The 21,316-nt window shown below is 37.1% G+C and overlaps 1 protein-coding gene across 3 annotated transcripts in view; it reads left to right on the top strand.

The window, feature by feature from the left end:
• Window positions 1-21,316, top strand: part of DPP10 (dipeptidyl peptidase like 10) — a gene marked incomplete at both ends in the record, with an annotated part of 492,309 nt that overhangs the window by 405,993 nt on the left and 65,000 nt on the right. For all 3 annotated transcript variants that reach the window (XM_080346727.1, XM_080346726.1, XM_080346725.1), the window contains 2 exons: window positions 13,963-14,015; window positions 14,115-14,196. In XM_080346727.1, the coding sequence (XP_080202853.1) occupies window positions 13,963-14,015; window positions 14,115-14,196 (135 nt within the window). The remainder of the gene's footprint in view (window positions 1-13,962; window positions 14,016-14,114; window positions 14,197-21,316) is intronic.

The following is a 21,316-nucleotide window of genomic DNA, read 5'->3' as shown; positions in this document are numbered from 1 at the left end:
GGTGGATTTACTATGAATCCTATGCCTCCTTGCCAGGTACGAAGTTTTGCTGCTTGTATTAATCAGACACGTGGTTCTTATCTTTGAAAGAAGCCTGTTTCTGTGTATTTTTATTTTTTTTTACTCTCAGATTCCATATTGAATATATAGATATTATAAGTAAAATAAAATTAAAAAGAGTCACGTAAGAGTCTTTTAAACTGCTGCACCATTATTAGTAACAGAGATTCTGTAGTGACTTTGCTAAAATGATGATAAATTTCTGTAAGGAATGAGAAATTTTCATGGAACTCAATGGTCAAGGCACAGGCCAAACAGAAAAAGCTGTTTTCCTTCTTGACTATATGGCCTATTGTTTATCTCTTATGACGAATGAAACACATTTAAAAAAAACCCAACAAAATCTAACATTTTAAAAGAGGATGTAGGTGCTCAAAATAGACTCCAGTTAGGAAAACAGTTCAGCAACTGAGAATCTGGCCAGTGCATTCTAATAGAATAGCAACTCCTTACTTGGAAATCTAAGAAGCTTAATTTGACTAAAGTCCCATTATTATTTTTAAAAGGACACAAATGTGAATTTTACTAGGTAGTTCCTCATATTAAAGGTGCTTAAACATTTTTATAACCACCACTTCTGAAATTAAAAAAAAGATTGATCTGTTTTTACTCATTATGTACGTAATCACTTTAGGTTTAATCATTTAATTCTACCTGTTGAATTACAAGGAAGATGAATTAAATGTCAGATAAGTGGTTATATCATGGAATTTGCTTCACTTGAGTATGTGAGAGGAATGTCAGCACTTTATATCAGGTATCTTATGTAAAATCACTTGGTTTTCTTTATGTTTTGATTATGATGGCTTCAGCGTGTGTGGAAGGTGTAAAGGTAACAATTTCCAAGGGCTCACATGTCAGATTTACATACATATTTGAATGCCTAAAGATGCAGATTAGTACCAAAGGCAGTCTTTAAGAATCATGCTAGGAGTCTGCATCTCATTGACTTATTGTCATCTCTTGGACTTCATGTGACACCTAAATGCATCCATCTTCATTAAGTTTAGAATTCTTTTCCCCACATATGTTTTATGCAGAAGCAGCATTGAAAATTACGTCAGATATGACCATGAGAGAACCCTGGTATTATTATTGTCACTGCAAGAAAGCTCCCACATGAGTAACCTGTTGAAGTTACAACCTATCTTCATGGGTTGCTGACTGTTTAGGTCATCTCCATGAACAAGTAACTTTCATGGAAAGCCTGTGTCTTTCTAGTAATATAGAATTATTAATACTTAGCCTGAAGGAAGAGGGTCAGCCTGACCCAGGTCATTGCTTTAAAAGTGCTAAGGCAGAACTTCAATCCAGCGTGCAAGCAAATACAAATGGGGATGGCTGGCACTGCCTTGGATTTTAACAAGTAATACGTAATCCATTAATTGAAAACTTTGTCCCAGAGCAAAGACCCAAAGACAAAAAAGTCTGTGTATTTTTCAAACATTTTATCTGTTCTGTCTCACAATTCTCTTCTTGTAGTTCATTGTATGGCAGAGTATCTCCCATCTACATTATGCATGAGGAACCCATCCCATCTTTCTCAGGAGAGGCATTGGCTGCATTCCTGGCTCCTTGATCAAAGAAAAATTGGCTGGCTATCTCTTCTCTGACTAGGCCAACAGGTCAGTCAGGAAAGCAGATAAATCTGCTGGCATTTGCATCTCTCAACAGCGTTGAACAGAGGAGCGTTGAATAAGTGAATTCCCACAAAATGAGAGTTAGCGGTTACTTTGGTACAGATAGAATGAAAGATCTTTTAAAATACATACATAGACAGAGTTGAAATACCTTGAAGTAGATAGTGTAGAAGAGACCTTTATGTCACAGGTAACTGTCCCAGAGAAATGTTTTAAGCACATCTTTGCAAAGCTTTGTTACACATCATGTTTTAAACCAGGCTTTCGTCTGATGCTCTGAGGAATGCGGATAGTGTGACAGACCTAACAGATCAAATGGTTGACTCCACTTTTTTAGTGAAATATTAAGATGTGCCCCTTAATTGTCCAATTTTTGTGTTCTTTTTAAGTAAGGACAAGTCTTTTTGGGTATTTGAGCATGAAAGATTGTTAGCCTGGGCTCTTAGGCAATAAATTAATGTTTCAGTGAAGGCAGTCAACCACCTGCACACCTTTTAACTCTATTTGTCTGCAAATACAGCACCAGATTAGGTGTTCCATGGAGAGCTGAGTTTGGTGTGAGCTATTCACCACTTTGTTATAGCTTCTTTGAGATCACTGTGAAGTAGTCCCTTGTGCTAAATGAATAGCTCTCTTATCATGACCTTTTAATCGCCTCATCATAAAGAGGTCTTTTATTTGCTACAAGAGTCTACTTCATGTTACCTCTGTCAAAGGAACTGTAATATCATAAAACGGCCACAACAGAGACCACTGCAGAAATATGGTACAATGAGGGAAAATTAGTGAAGGTAGGCCTAGTTGACTACAAGCAGCGCCATGGCTGGCTAATGGGAAGTGCTGGAGTGGATAACTGGCTGTGAGCTCAATTGTTGGAAGCTGCCCACAGAGGTGATGTTTTGCTCGGTTTTGTAACAAGGTAGTGGAACAGAAGGGGAACAATACAAGCCAGCTAGCAGGACCAGCAGCACCAAAGAATTAATAGAGATAAGGTAGATGAATAGGGCATGACCAGAAAGGAAGTTTAAAACTAAAGATGAAATTTAGCTGCAGTGATACTTCTAGAATTTACTCCTGTGGGTAAGTTTTTCTTTTCATACTGTCTTAACATAAGTGTAGCTTATTGAAAATGCTGGACTCCACACTCCAGTAAACTACTGATGTAAGAAGGAGAGAAATCTAAGTTGCAGCGTCTAAATCATTTGAAGAGTTTAAATAGTGTTTCTAGAGAATGGTTTGGAGAGATAGAGTCCTGGCCATATCGTCTGCCTGAGTCATAAAGGTTTGATTGCAGTACAGAAGCGTTTAGCCACGTGGATTTCAGAAAGTACCTGGGAAACCTGCTTGCAGCTCAACTTACAGGCAGATAAATACTCAAAGTCAAGAAAAAGTCATTTTCTCACAAAAACTCTACAAAAGACTAAATAAGGAATTAAATACTATTGAAAAGAAGAAACCCAGTAGCATACAAAAAATTCCCGAAAGAGACTAGCACCCAGAGATACCATTAAATTTGTATTGCTATCACTGTGGGAGGCTCACAGAGAAGATGGCTTTTCACATATGAAACACCTGCTGCATTCCTGCTTTTCCAAGTGACATATCCACGCGAAGCAGTTAGTGATGATGCTAAGCAAGGTGGAGAAAGGCAGGAAGTTCATGTATTCAAGTACTGAACTGTCAGATTCCTGAGAATACCATTTGCATTTTTCGCTCGCATCTGTTGTCCTCCAGAAGAGGAAGGCTCTATGTGCCAGTCTGCTCTGCATAGATTTCCTTCGTCAGTCCCAAGATCCTGTATTTTCCAGCCACCATGCCAACACACTGCAGATCTGCTGACGGCTTTCCCTTCCTGCTGCCTGTTCTCTTTTGATCTGATTCTCTTCATTTTCATCCCTTTAAGGGACTGTTTTCTGTTTTGTTCTGAACTTGTTCAGTCTTTTTATTCTCTTTTTTCTTATCCTGATATTTTTAGCCCTATCTTTTTGTCTTCCTTCTTCTGTCTTATATGCTCACTGGTTCACCCATCTGCTTCCCGTCAGCCTGTTTTTCCATTTTTCCTTTGCATTTCTTCAGACCCACAGGCCATTTATCTCATTGCTTGTTCTTTCTTCAGCTTCAGCAGATCTTTTCAGCTCCTCATGTCATTTTTAAGCAAACAGCAGAGGAGCATCCGGTATCTGGGGTTTTTTTGCTGCTGCTGAAGTGAGTCAGGGTGCCTGGAGAAGAAAAAGAGATATTGAGACTGTAGTGTTTACTTGAAAATTGTCCCATTGTATGCATTGATTTTCTTTTGTAGCCTCATCATTTCAGGGCATCTTCAGTTCTACGCTCAGAACCTGGACACTTTATTTTATAAGGAATGTGTTTTTAAAAAATATTTTGTCAACAACTTCTTACCTGTTTCTTTGCACATAATGTTTCACTTGAATCAGCTTATGCACATTTTTGTAGGTATCACCAGATATAGAAGTGTGTCTCTTCAAAACAAGGTGGTATTTTTTTATGCATTTGCCAGTTTTCTCTTTAGCAGTCTGTTTGAGTAAACTAAATTAAACCATCACAAAACACTTTAAGGAGACTTGATGCAGCTCTGCCTTCAAGAGTCAGTGATTTAAAACATATTGTGTTTTCAATTAACAGTTTTCAATATGTGTGGGGATACTCAATCCAATTTTCCCAACCTTGGGATGCCTCTTATACAGGATTCAGGTTAAACTGGAAGGACTGTGTGAAGAGATCAGACTGTTTAAAGTATCAGGCAGAATTAAAGTACTTAAATACATATTTTTCCGAGACAGATTTGGTATCTCTAGGAGCAATGACCAGAAGCAAGCACCCTCACCAGCCTCATATTTCTATGCAGGTAAAGTTCTGGTTGTGTTGTCAAAATTGATATCTTCTGTTTCCCCTTACTCTAGTCCAGATCAAAATATGCATGATGCATGTGGAGCTGTCTGCAAATCAGTTCAGGAAAAGCCAAGTTTCTATAAATCCTGAAATATTTGTAAAGTCAAAATTTTGATCATACTGAATATGAGTGTGGGCATACACTTGAGAATGGTGTAGCTTGTACATTTGTATCCATTAAAACAACTGTGCACATTATGCTTGTGGCTCAAGACTTGCTGGTGTCGCCATCATGCAACAATGATTTCAGTGAAGTAATACCTGATTTTAATGTTGAAGGTGAATAAGCCAGAAAAAAAATCATATAAATTTCTGTCATAAGTAACTTCATACAAGACTCATAAAACATATTTTACATGATAGTGTAACTAACAGAATTTCAAATGACAGTGATATATGAGGCTTTCAGAAGCTGCAATGCAGAACATTCTTTTTTTGAATAATTCACTCATCTAAAGTTATTATATATTCAAAAATGATTGAGTTGTATATCCAAATATAGGGTGGTCTATCTCAGCTCTTGATGTAGGAGAAGAAAAAGTTTCTGCAGTTATTCTGTACTGTGTTTTGTATCACATTACTGTTGGTTAGATTACCTGAGTTTAATTGTGTATTAATTAACATTCCTCAGTGAATGTCTTTTTCTTGAGATAATTAATCTTATTGAAAAATTATATGTGGAACAGTTGACGCTTTAACAGATTTTCTAGAGGTGCTTTTTGTTTAGGCTTGCTTGACAGCCTTTCTTCTTACAGATAAATTACATGTCTAGAAATGTCTCGCCTTTATATTTATTTTGGTTTGGCAGCATATAGTTGTTATGGCTGGCAATATTTCATACCCCAAAGCATTAATGCTAACCATAAATTAGTACCAGTGATATGCAGTGGTTCTTGTCAATCATGACAAGTAATGGATGTTGATTGAAACAAATAAACACAATGCTTTGCAAAGTTATGAACTTGTAATTTAACTTCAGTGCTGCAAATGCATCAAGCTATCTTAGATTAACTCTTTCCAATTAGATACAGAGCTTTCAGAAACAAGATATTCTACCTATAAATGCCAAAAATTATGAAAAAAATATAGAGAAATTTAGACATCTGTACTGGTAAAATTTACCTCTATTTTTTTTTGCTTCTAGAATTCAGTAGAAACTATAGGATTCAAAGATATGTGGAAATCCATCATCTCATTATTACAGACTCTGGTTGGCTGTTTCTCAGGGTTTACTCTGAAACCCATTGAAGAACACATTAGGAATCTCTGTGTATCATACTGTTTAGAATGAGAAAGCCCATAAACTGTTTCAGATGTAGATCAGACATGATGATCTTAGCAGCCCATCCTGCCTGTATGAGCTATTAATTAATTTATCGTTTACTGTGATTTAAAAGTAAGATAAACTGAAAAGTTTACTGGATTGTGGTACAAATCTGTAATTCATGAAGGAGTTAGATTCTGTGTCCTTCTCTACACCAGATATAATCCATATGAAATCAGTCATTAACTCACACGATTAAGTTCTTGCTTAATATAGGACCAGGCAAATAACAGCCAAACAGTACATCTACCAAGAACAAAAGGTACCACTTTACTGAAGTGCAGCGGGAACCATTTCTGATTTATACCCCTAAGTGAGCTGAACCTTGGTATCAACACGCAGTCTGAGGTTTCACTGTATTTGTTGCTATGGCAGAAGTCCAACCTTTAACCAATATTTTTTTCATAAATATGCGGTCAGTGCCTTGTTGATACAGTGTGTGTTTTATTCAAACTCTTCATTTGTAGTATAAGTGTTATATAGTGGTTTCATGTGTCTGTGGCTTGGAAGTTAATACTGCAGAGCTCTCGTCACTTTTTACACACTCAGTGAGCCAATTACATAAAACTCAAACATGGCTATGCCACATTTAGTTGTTAAATCCCCTTTAGAAGCATTTCCTATGCTGAACAGCACATGGAGTCAGACTGGACAGGCAAATGGGGAACATTTGAAGTGAATGATAATGCAATTTTAAAGGAAGGTGGATTTCATCTAATAATGTTATTCATAACATTAACATTAGTGATTTATTTAGCACCTAAATTGCAAAATGGATGGAGAATTCATCTAGCAGCAGTACTTTGTCTTTGGCAGTAGTTATGCTGCCACTAATTTCCTCTATCACAAGTTTTACCGCCAGGGGTGTCACACATCTCATAATACAAAGAAAAGAAAATAATATATCATTTTTATTATTTTGTGAAAGTTCTGGTTCAGCACATTAGATACTGATACCAATCTCTTTGCACTGCATTCGTAGCAAAGTTGCATGTCTTAACAAACTTCTATTCCTCATCTGTTTTTATAAGCTTTTTGTGCATGTTGATCAATTTTTTTGGAGAGTAAAAAGTTGCTGCTTGGGATACTGATGACAAAAGGCAAAGACTTAACACCTTCCCACTGTAACTCGTTTGCTTACAGCAGACTGCCACAAAGGATGAAATCTGGCCTGAAATAATTTGGTGTTCCGTAAATGTGTAGTAGAATAAAGAGTTTGTATATGAGGTTAATGACCTGCTCAAAGTCTTTTCTCATTTTCATTGCTGGAAATCTGAATTACAGCGGTGTACACTGAGCAAAACTGAGAGTAAAATATCACTAGCTAGAGGAGAAATAATTTAGGTAATAATTTGCATAATTTATATAGCTAATATGTATAGACTTTGTATAATTTTATATAATTTGTATAGTCTGTGATTTTGTATAGAGTGAATCTGAATACAGAGTAACTTGACTTACTGAAAATACATAATACAATTATTTGTTTTGGCTGGTTCATTTCGTGCTAGCTGAAAATTAAGTAGCAAAAGTCAGATCTCTACCATACAACATAATACAACATAGAGCCATCCAACCTCTTTTGGGTCTTAATTTGTATGTTGTTGCACCGTGTACAGGTACTAATTGTGGTCTGAAAATGCTGTGGCTCAGTGCAGCGTCATGCCTGAGAAGCTGTGCCAAACCCCGCATCGGGAGCTCAGGAACAACGAGCTCAGCCTTGCACTTCATTGCACTCCCAGTTAACTGGGGTTAAATCGTGTGGAGTTAGATGGGTTGCATGTGTTTTGGGTATAGATTTGCCCAAAGTCATCAATGCAGTTTCACATTTTCTGCTGTGTCACTTGCCTTTGATGCATCTGTCACAAGCATAGTGCTTTAATTTCAGTAATCCCTTCAAAAGTCTCAGTAAACATCCTATGTGTCTATATGTCATTATGTTCCCCTCATATTCTCTCCACTCTGCATCTGGTACTTTCTTATTATTTGTATTTCATGGTATGTTCTACAGGCTCTGTTTTTCTTCCACTTTTATCCCAAAGGCAAAAGACGAAGCAATATAAGTTTGCATTTCTTTGTCTAAATTGAATTTTCAAGTCTTTAGTGAAGGTTTATTGCAGGTTTGATCTTGGAGCTGTGAATGAGGTTCTGTGTGTCGGCATGTGGGAGTACTTGCTTGCCTGAATGCTGGATGAACCATTGGTTAACTTTAATCTTACTCTTGTAATCACTTTACCATGGCAAAGTCTTTTGGTTCGGTTTTGAGCTTAAGTAGATTTTTCAGTAATTCTTCAAATGCTTAATTCAATTGTGGAAAAGAGGATGAAGGCAAAAATCCTGTTCGTGTTGCTTTACTTCAAGCTGTGTACAACAGCTCCTGTGCCTGGCACCTACCGAAGCAGTTTGAAAACATGCCGAGCCATTTGACTCGTATATTGCTAAATACCTTGAAAAGTGAGAAGGGCCATGGATGAATGAGTGTCCTTGGAAAGATGTATTCCTGTTTATTTTCCTGCTTCTGTGTGTCATTTGATTTCTCGGTTCACGTGCAGTTTGTGAAATACATTGTAATGCAGGCTATCAATTAGGAAGGATCATTTTTAGTTTTAGGTAGTCCTTTTTTTCAGGTGGGCTCAGAAATGTTTTTTTGTAGTTACATTATTGCTATAGATGTGATGGCCTGAAGAGATAAATAAGACAAGATTTGTGGGAAGAGGTAATATCTTTTATTAGACCAACTGACTGTAGCTGGCAAAAATAGATAAGCTCTCAGGCTCACAAAACCTTTTCCAGGTCAGGTTCTCTTAGCTTTGAACTGCCTAATAACTGACTTGTGCCTTTGAAGCAATAAAAGAAGTTTCTTGATATTTCTCTTTGTATCAATAATACTATTTGAGACATATCTATATATTGCAGCAGTTAACACTTCCCAGAGCTAAGGTTGATAATTCCATTTTTAATTGTGATTAATTCCTTTAATTCATAGGATAATATAATATTTTTTCATTCCGTCTACTAGTCTCTTAAACTAGATTTTGTTTCCCATGTGATCAGAAGTGTCAATTAATCCATAAAAGATCTGATACCGCAATGGTGAATCATAAAGATCTGTACGGTTTTGAACCTTATCTGAGAAACCGCCTCTCTTTGCAAGTCTGTGTAGATGTTTGAGATAAGTGGGATGGGTGTGCTGGCATATTCTGCAATTTCAGTTATTTAATGATACTCCACTGCATTGTTATTAATTAATGCAAAGGGCATGGCTTTTAAATAGTCACTTTATTTGCTAGGTAAAATACAAACAGATAGTTATCTGCCATAGGAATATTCTGTGTAAGATATATACCCCATTTGGTTGGTAAAATTTGAGATAACTGGAAGTTTTACTGCAGAGGCTAGAATTTTCAGGTTATTTCGTATACTGTCACTTTTTATCATTTTTGCTCAGACTAAGTGCTGTTATACCCTGTGAAAAGTCTTACTGGAATCTGAAAGGAGCATTTACAGAGTCTAACAGTGCTGAGAACTGCAGAGATGAGTGCAGAGTATGGGTGTTTGCATGGGTAAAAACAAAAACATGGGACAGTCTGTTCACTACCTTGCCAAAAGCTTTGTGGTATCAAGGAGGTGTCGTTATTGCTCTGAATAAAAACACAAGAAAAAATGATTGGTTCGTAAGACAGGAAATGGTTAAAGGATGTGTCAAGGTGTTTGGCATGCTTGATAATTTTGTGATTATAGGGCTGCAAGGTTCTAATGTCATCTCTTCTGCTTTTTGCTGGGGCTGAGGACCCTCATCATCCTGTAGAAATACTGATAGTGAGGTGTTAGTGGCAGCTTTTTAGCACAAACACTCTTCTGCTGAGGGATGTTTTCCAAATTACCCAAGGACAGCTAACTGATTGTTTCCTGGTGTATACCACAGAATTAGTGGAGTGTATTTGACTAAATGTATATTACATATTGTTTTCCTATGTCTTGCTGGACTAAGCACTGTGTTCCATAACAGTATTTCATTTTTAGGAACTTTAGAAAGAGAAAGACATTCCTTAAAACATAGGAAATAAAGGACATATAAAACCCAGAAAAATATGTCATCTAAAAGTTCAGATCATGATTGATCAATGAGGTTTTTTTTATTGTTGGCTGTTAGCTGAATAATAGATTGTTATTTCAATAAGATTTGACTGGAGCAATTTGTCTTGTAATACGTTTTTCACCTTTTTTCTTTAGGTCTTTTGTAATATAGTTCTGTGATTTTACTTTTTTTGTATCCAAATACAGCTAACTTTTTCAGTGTAGAGCAGCATCTCATGAAAGCCTGTCTTCAGTTTATAAATTGATGAAAGACTGAATTCAGAAGAAATATATGATATGCAATAGTTGTTACGTATTGCATTCTGTAGCAAAAGAAAAATTAAATAAATTATATTGAGAGGTATCCTGTCTGATCTATAAAGCCATTTTCACAATTCTTAGCCTTGTGGGGACCATTTTCCACCTTATCATAATAGAAACAGACAAATAAGTTATTTACCTGTCAGAAAGGCCTGAACCCTAGCAAGCATCCATGCCATGCATGGCACTGAGGATCCTCGCAATGTCCCACCTTAACATAGATAGTTATATAAAGAAACTATGCCAGGCCATTTTCCTCCACGGATGTGTCAGTGCAGAAATTACTGTAATGCATTTAATATTTTAAAAGGCTTTGCTCTTCTGCATTGCTTCACTTCCTAGAGACCTTGTGTCCATATTCATTAATTGATTTTCTTCTTTGTACCTAGAAGATGTCTTTTTTCACTACAACTTTTCTTCCTGTTCCTTAGTTTCACACTGCTTAAGCATGTAAGTTTTTTTGTCAGCAGGAGTAATCTACTGTCCGTGTTTAACTATTAGCCTTAGTTCAGTCTTTGGATATAACCCTAGTTAGAAAGCATGGACTACAAGAAATATTTTCAACAGATATGGTACATGAGGGGGATCAGGAGATGTGTGGTCCCAGCCACTGACATGGCTCTATGCAAGCTCACGCTTTACCAAAATACTGGACATCCTAAAAAGAGTCTCCAGAGGTACAGAACTGCAAGAGCTTCCTAGAAATATGACACTTACTACATAAGCCAGACTTGAAAAAGAAAGCTTTTTCTACACTCTCTTTTTTATTTGTTTGTTTTAATTTCAATAATGATGGTGTTTCAGTATGTGGCTTTTGCAAGCAGGATGAGTTAGGAAACTTCCTGCTTGTAATTTATTCATGGTGTTCCTATTAAGAAATAAAATTAACATGAGCAATTTGAGAAAAATGTCGGTATCCTGTCTGAAAGTGACTTCACAGTAATGTTGATATCCTCTGATTGTGGAGCTCTTTCGAAGTTATTAATACTTTTAACACAAAGATATTAATACCTAACCTTTCACCACAAGGCAAGAGGAGTTTCCACAGGAAATATAAAGTGTTCTTCCTGTTATTGCTTATTTTCTATTAAATCTGTCAAAATGACTTATTAGCTTAGCATTTCTTGTTGGAATATATTCTGTCTTCTAACTTACTTTTAAAATATTTCTGTTCTAAACACTTACCAGCTCTTCACACAGTATCTGTGATACACTTTTCCCTTTTCCCCGAAGTACAAGGGCCGATTCCTCTGTACCGCGGCTGGTTGTGTGACACTGTCCTGTTCCCTTCAACAGCTGCTGGCAGGTGCCCCTCTGGGTCGCCTCTGGCAATGTGTGCCCTGCAGGGAACCACCATGATTTAACCATTTACGTCCCTTTGATCTGCTGTCTCTTACCGCTAGCATTATAAGATTTATAAAAGAAAGCAAGAGCTTTGAAGCCAAAGCTTTGTCTCATTGTCTCACCAGCAGTACTTGCATACCTCTACCTTGATAGTCCCTCAGTCGTGTTGTTACCAAGTTAATTTTTCCCACTGAACTTTAAACATGATGGTATGTAAGCCAGTAGTCTATTTCTACTATGTATATCATTAGATACATATGTTTATATAGTATAGAGACATGGTAATAGATATGTTTATGATGGCTATTGAAATAAGTATCAAATTACTAAGAATATTCTTCTTGGTATCTTTGTACCTCCTACAGTGATTGTAATATGATTATAATTTGTATCTATTTTTGTTACACTGAGCACTTCTCAGAGTAACCTCGTAGCTTGCTTGATGAAACACTTTAGCAAAAGCTGTAATATTTAAAAAAATGAACAGTTCGGGGCATAATTATTAATATATGTGTGATTCTTCTTACTAAAGCAACCTTTTCTATGTTAATCATCATAGACTTGTAAAATGGGAGTGATTCTTACCAAAAAGGAAACTATAGAAGGGAAATCCAGCTGTTGCACAAAGTACAGTTACTAATCTTACAGACCTTTGTGAGCTCCTTGTGGCATCATCCAGAAAGGATTTAGGACATGCGATACTCTTGGTATGTGTTGACAGGGAACTAATAATGGAAATGGAGTCAGTGGAAGGATGTTTCAGATGGTTCTGTTATGGAATGACCTCCAGCCAAAATAACACCCTCTGAAACCACTCCGTGTGCAACTGTGGCAAATTCCAGTGGCTCTATTTGTGTGTCATCCTCATCTGTCTCTTTGGAGATACTGAAAGATTCCTGCTGCAGATAATACAAACTAAACATTTCCCAACACATATATCTATATCAAGGTTTTCGCTTTACAGCTGTCTCTGTTTCCATCTAACTAGCCTGACACTGTCCAAAATAAGTCCATCATGTGCCAAGCAGAGACACTGTAACTGTAGACGTGAAGCTCTAGTAAGTCTAGTGGATGTCGCCCTACATCTGACAGTAGCTTACACTAAAAATAAGAGTTTCTCTTAGTACAACGATAATGAGTCACAAATATATCTAGTATTCCAAGTAATTTCAATTCATAATAAGACTAGTTAATACTGTGGAATTATGCTATTTTCATAATGCGAGACATAGTGGTAAAGAAATGAGCTAAGTTAAAACCAATCACCCAAGCCTGGAGGACAGCAAAATGTCTGTTATTCACTGTATTTACAGACTATAGACTACATGTTTTCTTAAATGTTGAACATTAATAGGTTGCTTTGATTTTAACAAATGTGGTGGTATGTCACATTATACACTGTATTGTGCTGTTGCCCACCGTGGATCTTCTGGGTCCACACACATCAGGCCTTGGTACTTTGTACTTGAATGGCAATCCTGTTCATTTCAGTCAACTTAAACAAAATTTTCAACAAATAAATACAGCAGCATAAGACTGTATGTTAGATTAGCTTGTCTCTCCCATCCAGAGAATCCTTGGATTTCTGAGGCCAGAGGTCGCTGATGAATTTGGAAGGTTTACTGGCAAATAGCTCTTTGTTTTACTCAAAAGGTTGCATACAAAAAAAAAAAAATCAGATAAACTTTCCTTGAATTACAAAGAAAGTCATGCAGAATCAGACTGAAACATGTTTAAGGAAAGCCATGCCAAACACAGCCCCTGTCAGCTCTTAGTTATTCTGTTCTGCTCTGTTTTGTTAGCAATAGCCCAGAAGGTTGTTCAGGCTGCACATGGCAGGTTGTCAGAAAAGTATCAGAGGATACTGCATCTGTCTGCATTTCAAGTAAAATAGCTGCGGTGCCTGTACAATGATTTTGACCATAATGCGATGAAGAAGCACAGCAAAAAGTGATTTATTTTCCTAATGTAAGTTCTTAAGGTTTTTTGTTTGGTTGTGTTTTGGTTTGTTAAATAGGAATGCAGTTTTTTTCTGCACAGCCCTTTTCTGTACAGTTTTTGTACAGGTTAAGTATCTGGTTAAAGTAATAGGTGAGTATGTGTCTCCATACAGCATTCAAACCCTGGTTCTAGTCTAATGGTTATAATTAATTCAGTAAAATCTTTCAGTAGTAAAGATATTAGTGTTTACAGGGATTGAAAGTCTGTAACTGTCAAAGCAGTAGTCTGTATTTAATCCAGTATTTGTTTTTGTAATTCTTATGCTTGCCTTTTTTTTTTCCACAGGTTTTTCATTATTCTTATACAGCTTCGTATGTGATTTATAACATACACACAAGGTATGTCACGTTGTTTTTTCAATATGATGACATTCTCAGTGATTCTATACATAACGTGATCCCAGTGTGTTCAAGTAAAAATATTTACGTTTTTTCAAGGGAAGTTTGGGAGTTAAACCCTCCAGAAGTAGAGGATTCAGTTTTACAGTATGCAGCCTGGGGCGTCCAAGGACAGCAACTGGTAAGCACAGTCATTAAAAATGCTGTGATGGAAATAGTTTAGTAACGTATTTACTCCAGACAGACTGAAGGAAAAACAAACAAACACAAAAAACAAACCCCAAAACGTAAGTTTTGTTATATATTTCTACGTTATGCCAGTACAGGCTTGTTATATTTTTTTAGGGGACTTAATGTATTTATTTTTATTAAAAGCATGTTTTTACAGTCTAATCCCAATAAGCAAATTATACAATTATTGAAAGAGTCACATCTTCATCTAAACGGTGCACTCAGGTAATTTTCAGATTAACCATCTTTGTGGCTACTACTATAAGAGAAGGAAAGTTGAAGGTGAAGAGAAGTTTCCAAGTGTAAGATCAATGAAAACTGTGGACAAAAGCAAAAGCTTAATGTCCAAAAGTGGATGTGATGGATTCAATGAAAAGTCTTGTTTTCCTTTCAGTATGAAAATTACTGCCAAGGTTGGTTGTGCTGCATTGAGTTCATAATAGTAAAACCAGAAATGCTATGTTTCCTGTATAGTTTTCTACCAAAAGTTTTACCATTTTTTGTGAAAATAAATCATCTGTGATCATCATGACCAACCTCAATATGTGAAGAAAAAATTGTGGGTTTAGAACAGCAGTGATGTTTAACTGATCTGTGTTGGTAGTTGAAGGCAGGAGAAAGACTTACAAAAGCTTCAGCTCTCTGAATAAGAAATTCAGATAATCCTTGTTAAAATGTTCTAATTAGCTCATTAATGCCTGCAGGAATGATCCTGAAGCCTCTTGGCATGTCTGACGTGTTCATGCAGAGAGGCTGTAAGTTCAGTGTCTGGAGAATATACCCCATTGCTTATATCATTCATCAGGATGGTGAGAATGTAAAAAATGTTTCTGGTTTGAATGTATCACGTTAAGCAAGTGGAGGCAGAAAGGAGAAAGTAAATAGAACATGATCAGAAGAATAATAAATCAGAATAAAACTATCTTTATCAGTTTTGCCTAGATTGGCATTCTGGAAATATGTGTGGATACTTTCAGATACAGGCACAGGTGGACTACTGTTAAGTCGAAGAACTGCAGAAAAATAAGTGGTCATTTTAGATACAAACTTAATCATCCGAATTTGAAAACGTTAGCATAATTTATACTTCAGTGAGGATAACATTACTCATCTTTGTTAATGTCCCTAGTAAAGTTAATGTCATGCTTTAAAAATATCTGCTCTGCTGTGGGCTTTATGGTGCCATATGGTCTGCAGAATTAGGAAATAATAACTTTCATTAAAACACTGAATCTTCTGTGCACTCTGAATGATACCAAGTGTTGTCATACAGATGCAAACCTGTGTTGACAATATACTGAAGGTCACTTCCATAACACTTGCTGGTGAGAGGGATGTGCTCTTTAAGTTATTTATGTGGTAAAAGGAGGTTTCTGAAGGGGCAGAAGTGCCTCGCCACATTACCATCCCACTCCAGCAGCAAGCCAGAAGAGTAGAATGAGCATGAATTATTAAAAACTGTTGTGAATAATGGTTGTTGCTACTGGCCAAAGGAACAGCTGCCTCTAGCAGAAAGAGGACAGTAGAGATCATTCCAGCAGTGTAGGTTAAGCAGAGAAAAGATGTGTGACTGAGGACACATTGCTATAATGGTTCTCAGTTATAAAATTTGTCATTAGAACAAAGACGTCATCAGTGGGTTTTGAATAAAGATAGTACAGGAAGCAAAGGGCAGTGAAACTGGTTAAAGAGGAAGCCATGAAGATCTAAAGCATGGTGATACATCAGCAGTAGCTATTGATAGCATGTATCTGGGTTCCAGCAAAGATGCAGTTTTATGGATCCATGTTGACAGCTACATTACATGTCTTTCCATGTAATAAGGAAATAGTAATAACTCGTAGTAAAACAGGCATTAGAATACATACTTTAAATAAAATAATCATAGTCTACTAACCTGCGTAATCTCCAGGAGCCATTCATTACAACTGAAGAACAGGAGGAGAAGAAATTAACTTCATATACAAAAAGTTCATCTACAAAGACCCATAACACATATCCTGTGGCCATCACGTAAACCTCTAAAATGAATAGGAATAACACCCTTCCAGGTGCAGTGCAGAAGAAAATACGAATACTGTAGCCATGACTGGTCAACAAAACGAGCACATGTGAAACACAAGGCACAGGGATGTCTAACTGAGCCAACAATCCTAACTTTACACTGAAACTATTTGGAAGGTCCTGGATTAAATCTAAGTGATGTGGGAAAACACAGCTATTTTCAGTAGATTGCCTATAGTGTAAAATCAGATGTTTCCAATCCTTAGTTGTTCAGAAGACCCAAGTAACAATCTAGCCTACACAGGAATCTTAATCTGAGTTCTTCCCTGAGGGGGAATTGCCAAGAGTTTCAAATAGATAATATAAGAAGATGAAGAGAAAAAAATAGAACTGAAATGCTTGAACATGAAAGTTTGTATGAAGCCAGGAAGTGCCTGTTGCACAGAGGAGGGAATATGGCTACAGTGAAATCAAGTATACAGTAATACTTTATTTCATTGTGAAAATCATGCATCAGTCCATGTTGTCTACTGTTATAAATACTTTCTAGGGTTGTCTAATGGGACAGCAGGTCATGTGTTGCTAACAAAGAACAACGATTATGTTTATATATCAGATACCAGACGACTGGGCCATAATACCATTGTTTTGAAGCTACCACGGTGGTTGCAAGTTATTTCAGTTTCTTGCTATTTACCTAGAATAGAGGATTTTGTAAAGATTAAGAGAAAAGCTCAGTGAAACATCTGCTGTTTGAGTCATGACATTTGGATTGCGAAATTGAATAAGTTTGTCGTTGGGGAGAACAAACTTTTACCTAATGAATTAATAGCTTTTAAGGTCATATATATGTTATTTTCGATGACTGTTTTCAAGGTCACACGCTCTTTAAGTCGGTGTCTTTTAACTGTGTTAAGATTATGCCAGATGTAAAGCACCATTTATGTGTGTCTTAGTATGTTAGGGAGCTGTTCGTGTATTCTTTAAATATTTCTCGTATTTACTTATATTTGATTAAAATTTTGAAAGAGATCGGTTGAATATCTCTTTAGCTCATAGAATCATAGAATGGTTTGGATTGGAAGGGTCCTTAAAGATCATCTCTACCATGGACAGGGACGCCTTCTGCTAGACCAGGTCACTCAAAGCCCTGTCCAATCCAGCCTTGGACACTTCCAGGGTTGGGGCATCCACAGCTGCTCTGGGCAGCCTGTTCCAGGGCTTCACCACCTTCATGGAGAAGAATTTCTTTCTTCTGTCGAATCTGAATCTTCCCTCTTTCAGTTTAAAGCCGTTACCCCTTGTCCTATCACTACACACCCTTGTAAAAAGTCCCTCTCCAGCTTTCTTGTAGGTCTCCTTTAGGTACTGTAAGGCTGCTAGAAGGTCTCTGTGGAGCCTTCACTTCTCCAGGCAGAACAACCCCAACTCTCTTAGCCTGTCCTCACGGAAGAGGTGCTCCAGCCCTCTGAGTGTCTTCGTGGGCCTCCTCTGGACCATCTCCAACAGGTCCATGTCCTTTTTATGTTGGAGGCTCCAGAGCTGCAGGTGAGATACAGTTGGCTTTCTGGGTTACAAGCACACATTGCTGAGTCACATGGAGCTTCTCATCAACCAACACGGCCAAGTCCTTCTCCTCAGGACTGCTCTCAATCCATTTCCCCACAGCCTGTATTTGTGCTTGATATTGCCCTGACCCATGAGCAGGACCTTGCACTTGGCCTTGTTGAACTTAATGAGGTTCACACGGGCCCATGCCTCAAGCCTGTCGAAGTCTCTCTGGGTGGCATCTCCTCCTTGTCTTCCCTCCCCATCCTTCCTAAAGAGCCTGCGTCCTTCCATTCCAACACTCCAGTCATAGGAGCAATCCCACCACACCTCTGTGATGCCAATGAGATCACAGCCCTGCAGGTGTGCACGTGTCTCTGGCTCCTCTTGTTCATGCCCCATGCTACGTGTGTTTGCACAGAGGCATTTTGGTTGGGCCCCTGAGGGAGCTGACTTGCTGGCTGGAGTGCCTGGAATTCCTTTGTGCTGCTCTTCAGGTGTTTTCCTGCTGACCCTCTGGGCATCTGTTTCCTGTGATCCCTCTCTGGGCATCTGTTGCTGGCACTGGCATCAAACTGTTAGGAGTGGGATGGGTTGATGTTCCACTCACCCAGCAACTTTATTTTAAAGCCCTCTTCACCAGTTAGGCAAGCCTTGCATCTGTAGAATCCATTGCCCCAGCATTAAGTATTTCCAGAGAAAATAAACCAGCACAACTAGATACCTAATTGGTTTTGTCAATATTTTTCTGCCTCTTGTTTAATTGATGAGAGACCTTCTTGCATGTTTCCGAGAAAGAGATATCCCATACCTGGCAGGAAGGCTTTACTGTGGAGGAACATGCTTGGGGGGATTTTAAAAGGCCTCTGGTGTTGAAATACCTGATTTTTATCTAATGGTTCTCTTTTCTTTGGCTTTATCTTCTCCAATAGTTTGTAGATTTTCATGTTTCTGTGCTGGCCTTGGCTCCTATCTGACACTGGGGAGAGAGCCTTTTCTGTCTGTACCTATCTGTGGTGATGTATCACAGTAGAAGCCTGAATATAAAAACTGACCTCTGGTCTCCAGTGTACGCCGTTTTGTGTGAAAGATGTAGTGTTTCTCTGCAGTTCTTCTTGCGCTATGGATAGTTCTTCCGATTAGTCATCAGATGTATTACTTCAAGTAGCTCCCAGTGAGGTGTGGTTAGTTGTTCAGTTTTACATAGCTTTTTCTTGAAAGCTTTATGTGAAGTTTCTTCTGCCTGGGTGTACATGTTCATTTTGTATTGAAATACTTTATTTTGACTTTATTCTATGAACATGCATCCATGAAAGTCACTTTGCCTTTATATTTATAATAGGTATTTCATGTTATTTATTGCATTGAGCTCACTTTTCTTTTGATATATTAAGTGTTTTTGAAGGGAGCTTGAATCATATATTTGGGTGGGTCAGCATAAATAATAATCGATTGACTTATATATGAATGTCTGCTCATAAATAAATGCATATGTTAACAAAGCAGAAATCAAGAAAATAACAAAACTATACAAAGTACTAAAAAGATCATTCTGCAGAAGCTTGATGGCTTGCTTTGTCAACATTTGATGCCATCAACAGAACATAACATTATCAAATGATAGGACTGAAGATGAGCTTTTACTACGCTTTAACGTAATTTAGGTCATCATTGTGTAAATTACCTATTATCCTGTATACACAAGGAACAATTTGTTGACTATATCTGAATTGTGGATTTTGAATGCTTTCATCAATTTTTAGAAAATATTTTCAATATTAGAAAACAAGAAAATAGCCTCCTTGTTCCAAAAAAAAATGGAACAGGGTACTCACAGGTAATAGGGCTTTAAAGCAGAAACTTTTACAAAAAGAATGAAGAAAAAAAAAAAAGACAGTGTAAAAGGACTTCACCTCGTATTACAACTACCTAAAAACAAGCATACAAACAGAAACACAGGGGGAAAAAAAAAAGGGCAAAATCTGCTTGAAGTGTTATTAATAAATATACCAGTTTAAGAGCTCTCTGTTCCTCTGCTTTGTGATCAGTCACCATTATCCTGGCTGTGTTGTTTGGAGGTTCACCTTTCCTTCCCCACTCATCAACACCTACTGCCTTGCAAAAATGCAAAGATCTATCAGACTGTTCAGTTGCTGTATTAACATGACGTTTCCTTACAGTTGCCTTCTCTTATAAAAATGTTAGCCTTTTTATATGGCTTTCAAATACCATTTTAGTTAATACAAACACTGCAGCAGAAGAGTTCTTTGATGTTATATTATTTGCCAAGTACCCAGATAAGCACTAGACTAATTTTAGTAAATGAGAAATGAGCAGGACTATGCTAGACACATACCTTGTTTAACAGATGCTTTAACAGCTATTAGTTGCTGAAAGCTTCATTTACTATTTGCTCTATCAAGGTTCAAAGTACAACTACTATAAAAATTAGTAACAACTTTCTGTAAAATATTTGCCATGTGTTTTATGTTTGCATAATTAATGCTGTGAGTACTTGGCACCCCCTCCTGGCAAAACCATCTCCATTTGCAAATGAAGAAAAGAACTCTCAGGGTTCATGAGCCAAGTAGAAGCTTAATTAATGCTAATGAACTAAGTTATAAATAAATATATTTAATCCACTGTTTTTATTTTCCAAGTCTTTTGCTCTTTAGACTTGCTGTATTTTTATGAGTAACTTAAAATCACATATGGAAATGTCAAGGCTTTATTTCATCTTTCCTTTTAATCATTATGCTAATGAGGCAAATGGCAGTAAAACTGAGAAGAAAATGTCTGCTTGAATTTATTCTGAAAACCAGAAATAAACAAGAACTTTTTAATGTGACATTAACCTCAGATATGATTTCTTATTTAAAATATATGAGGAGCTCATTACAGAGCTTCTGTACTTCAAAGCAAATTTGGAGATCCTTTGTCCTGTTGAGGATGCTTCTATAAAAAGGGGAACCTGTATGGTTGAGCATTGCCCACCTAGTTGAGTCCCTAAGGGATTTGGCCATAACTCTAGCAAATGCTCAAGTCATGCCTGTCTGAAGGCAGTGAGAAATTAAGGAGGCTACTAAAGCTTTTTTATTTTGTCTTCAAGATGTTTTCATTGCATTTCTAGGTTCCAGCAGGGAAACTTACTGTGTCAGAGGCTGAGGATTTGAACCAGAAAGCAAAACTATTGACAGAAAATAAAAGAACACAAAAAGACTGTTTTAATAGCAATTTTCGACTAGCAGCTGAAATTAGATTATTATTTTGCAAGACTGGTCATTTGGGTTGGGTTTTTTTGTGTTAGGTGCAATGTGCTAAACAGATTCTGTTATGAAATTATATGAAAGCCACTTACTTGAAAAAGCTGTCTGTGGCTTTATTTTTGATACAAGAACTGCTTTTTATCAGGGTTGTGGTGAGCATAGGAAATATAATATTTTTCTTCACATAAAATGTAGAGTTATCTAAAAGTCGTGGATAAAACCACATTCCTCCTAAGCTTCTGTTACACATTG

Source organism: Nesoenas mayeri, assembly GCF_963082525.1.
Source record: "Nesoenas mayeri genome assembly, chromosome: 6".
NCBI classification, from domain to species: Eukaryota; Metazoa; Chordata; class Aves; order Columbiformes; family Columbidae; genus Nesoenas; species Nesoenas mayeri.
Note: the sequence above shows the minus strand (reverse complement) of the source record. Positions and strands in the feature narration are given on the sequence as shown.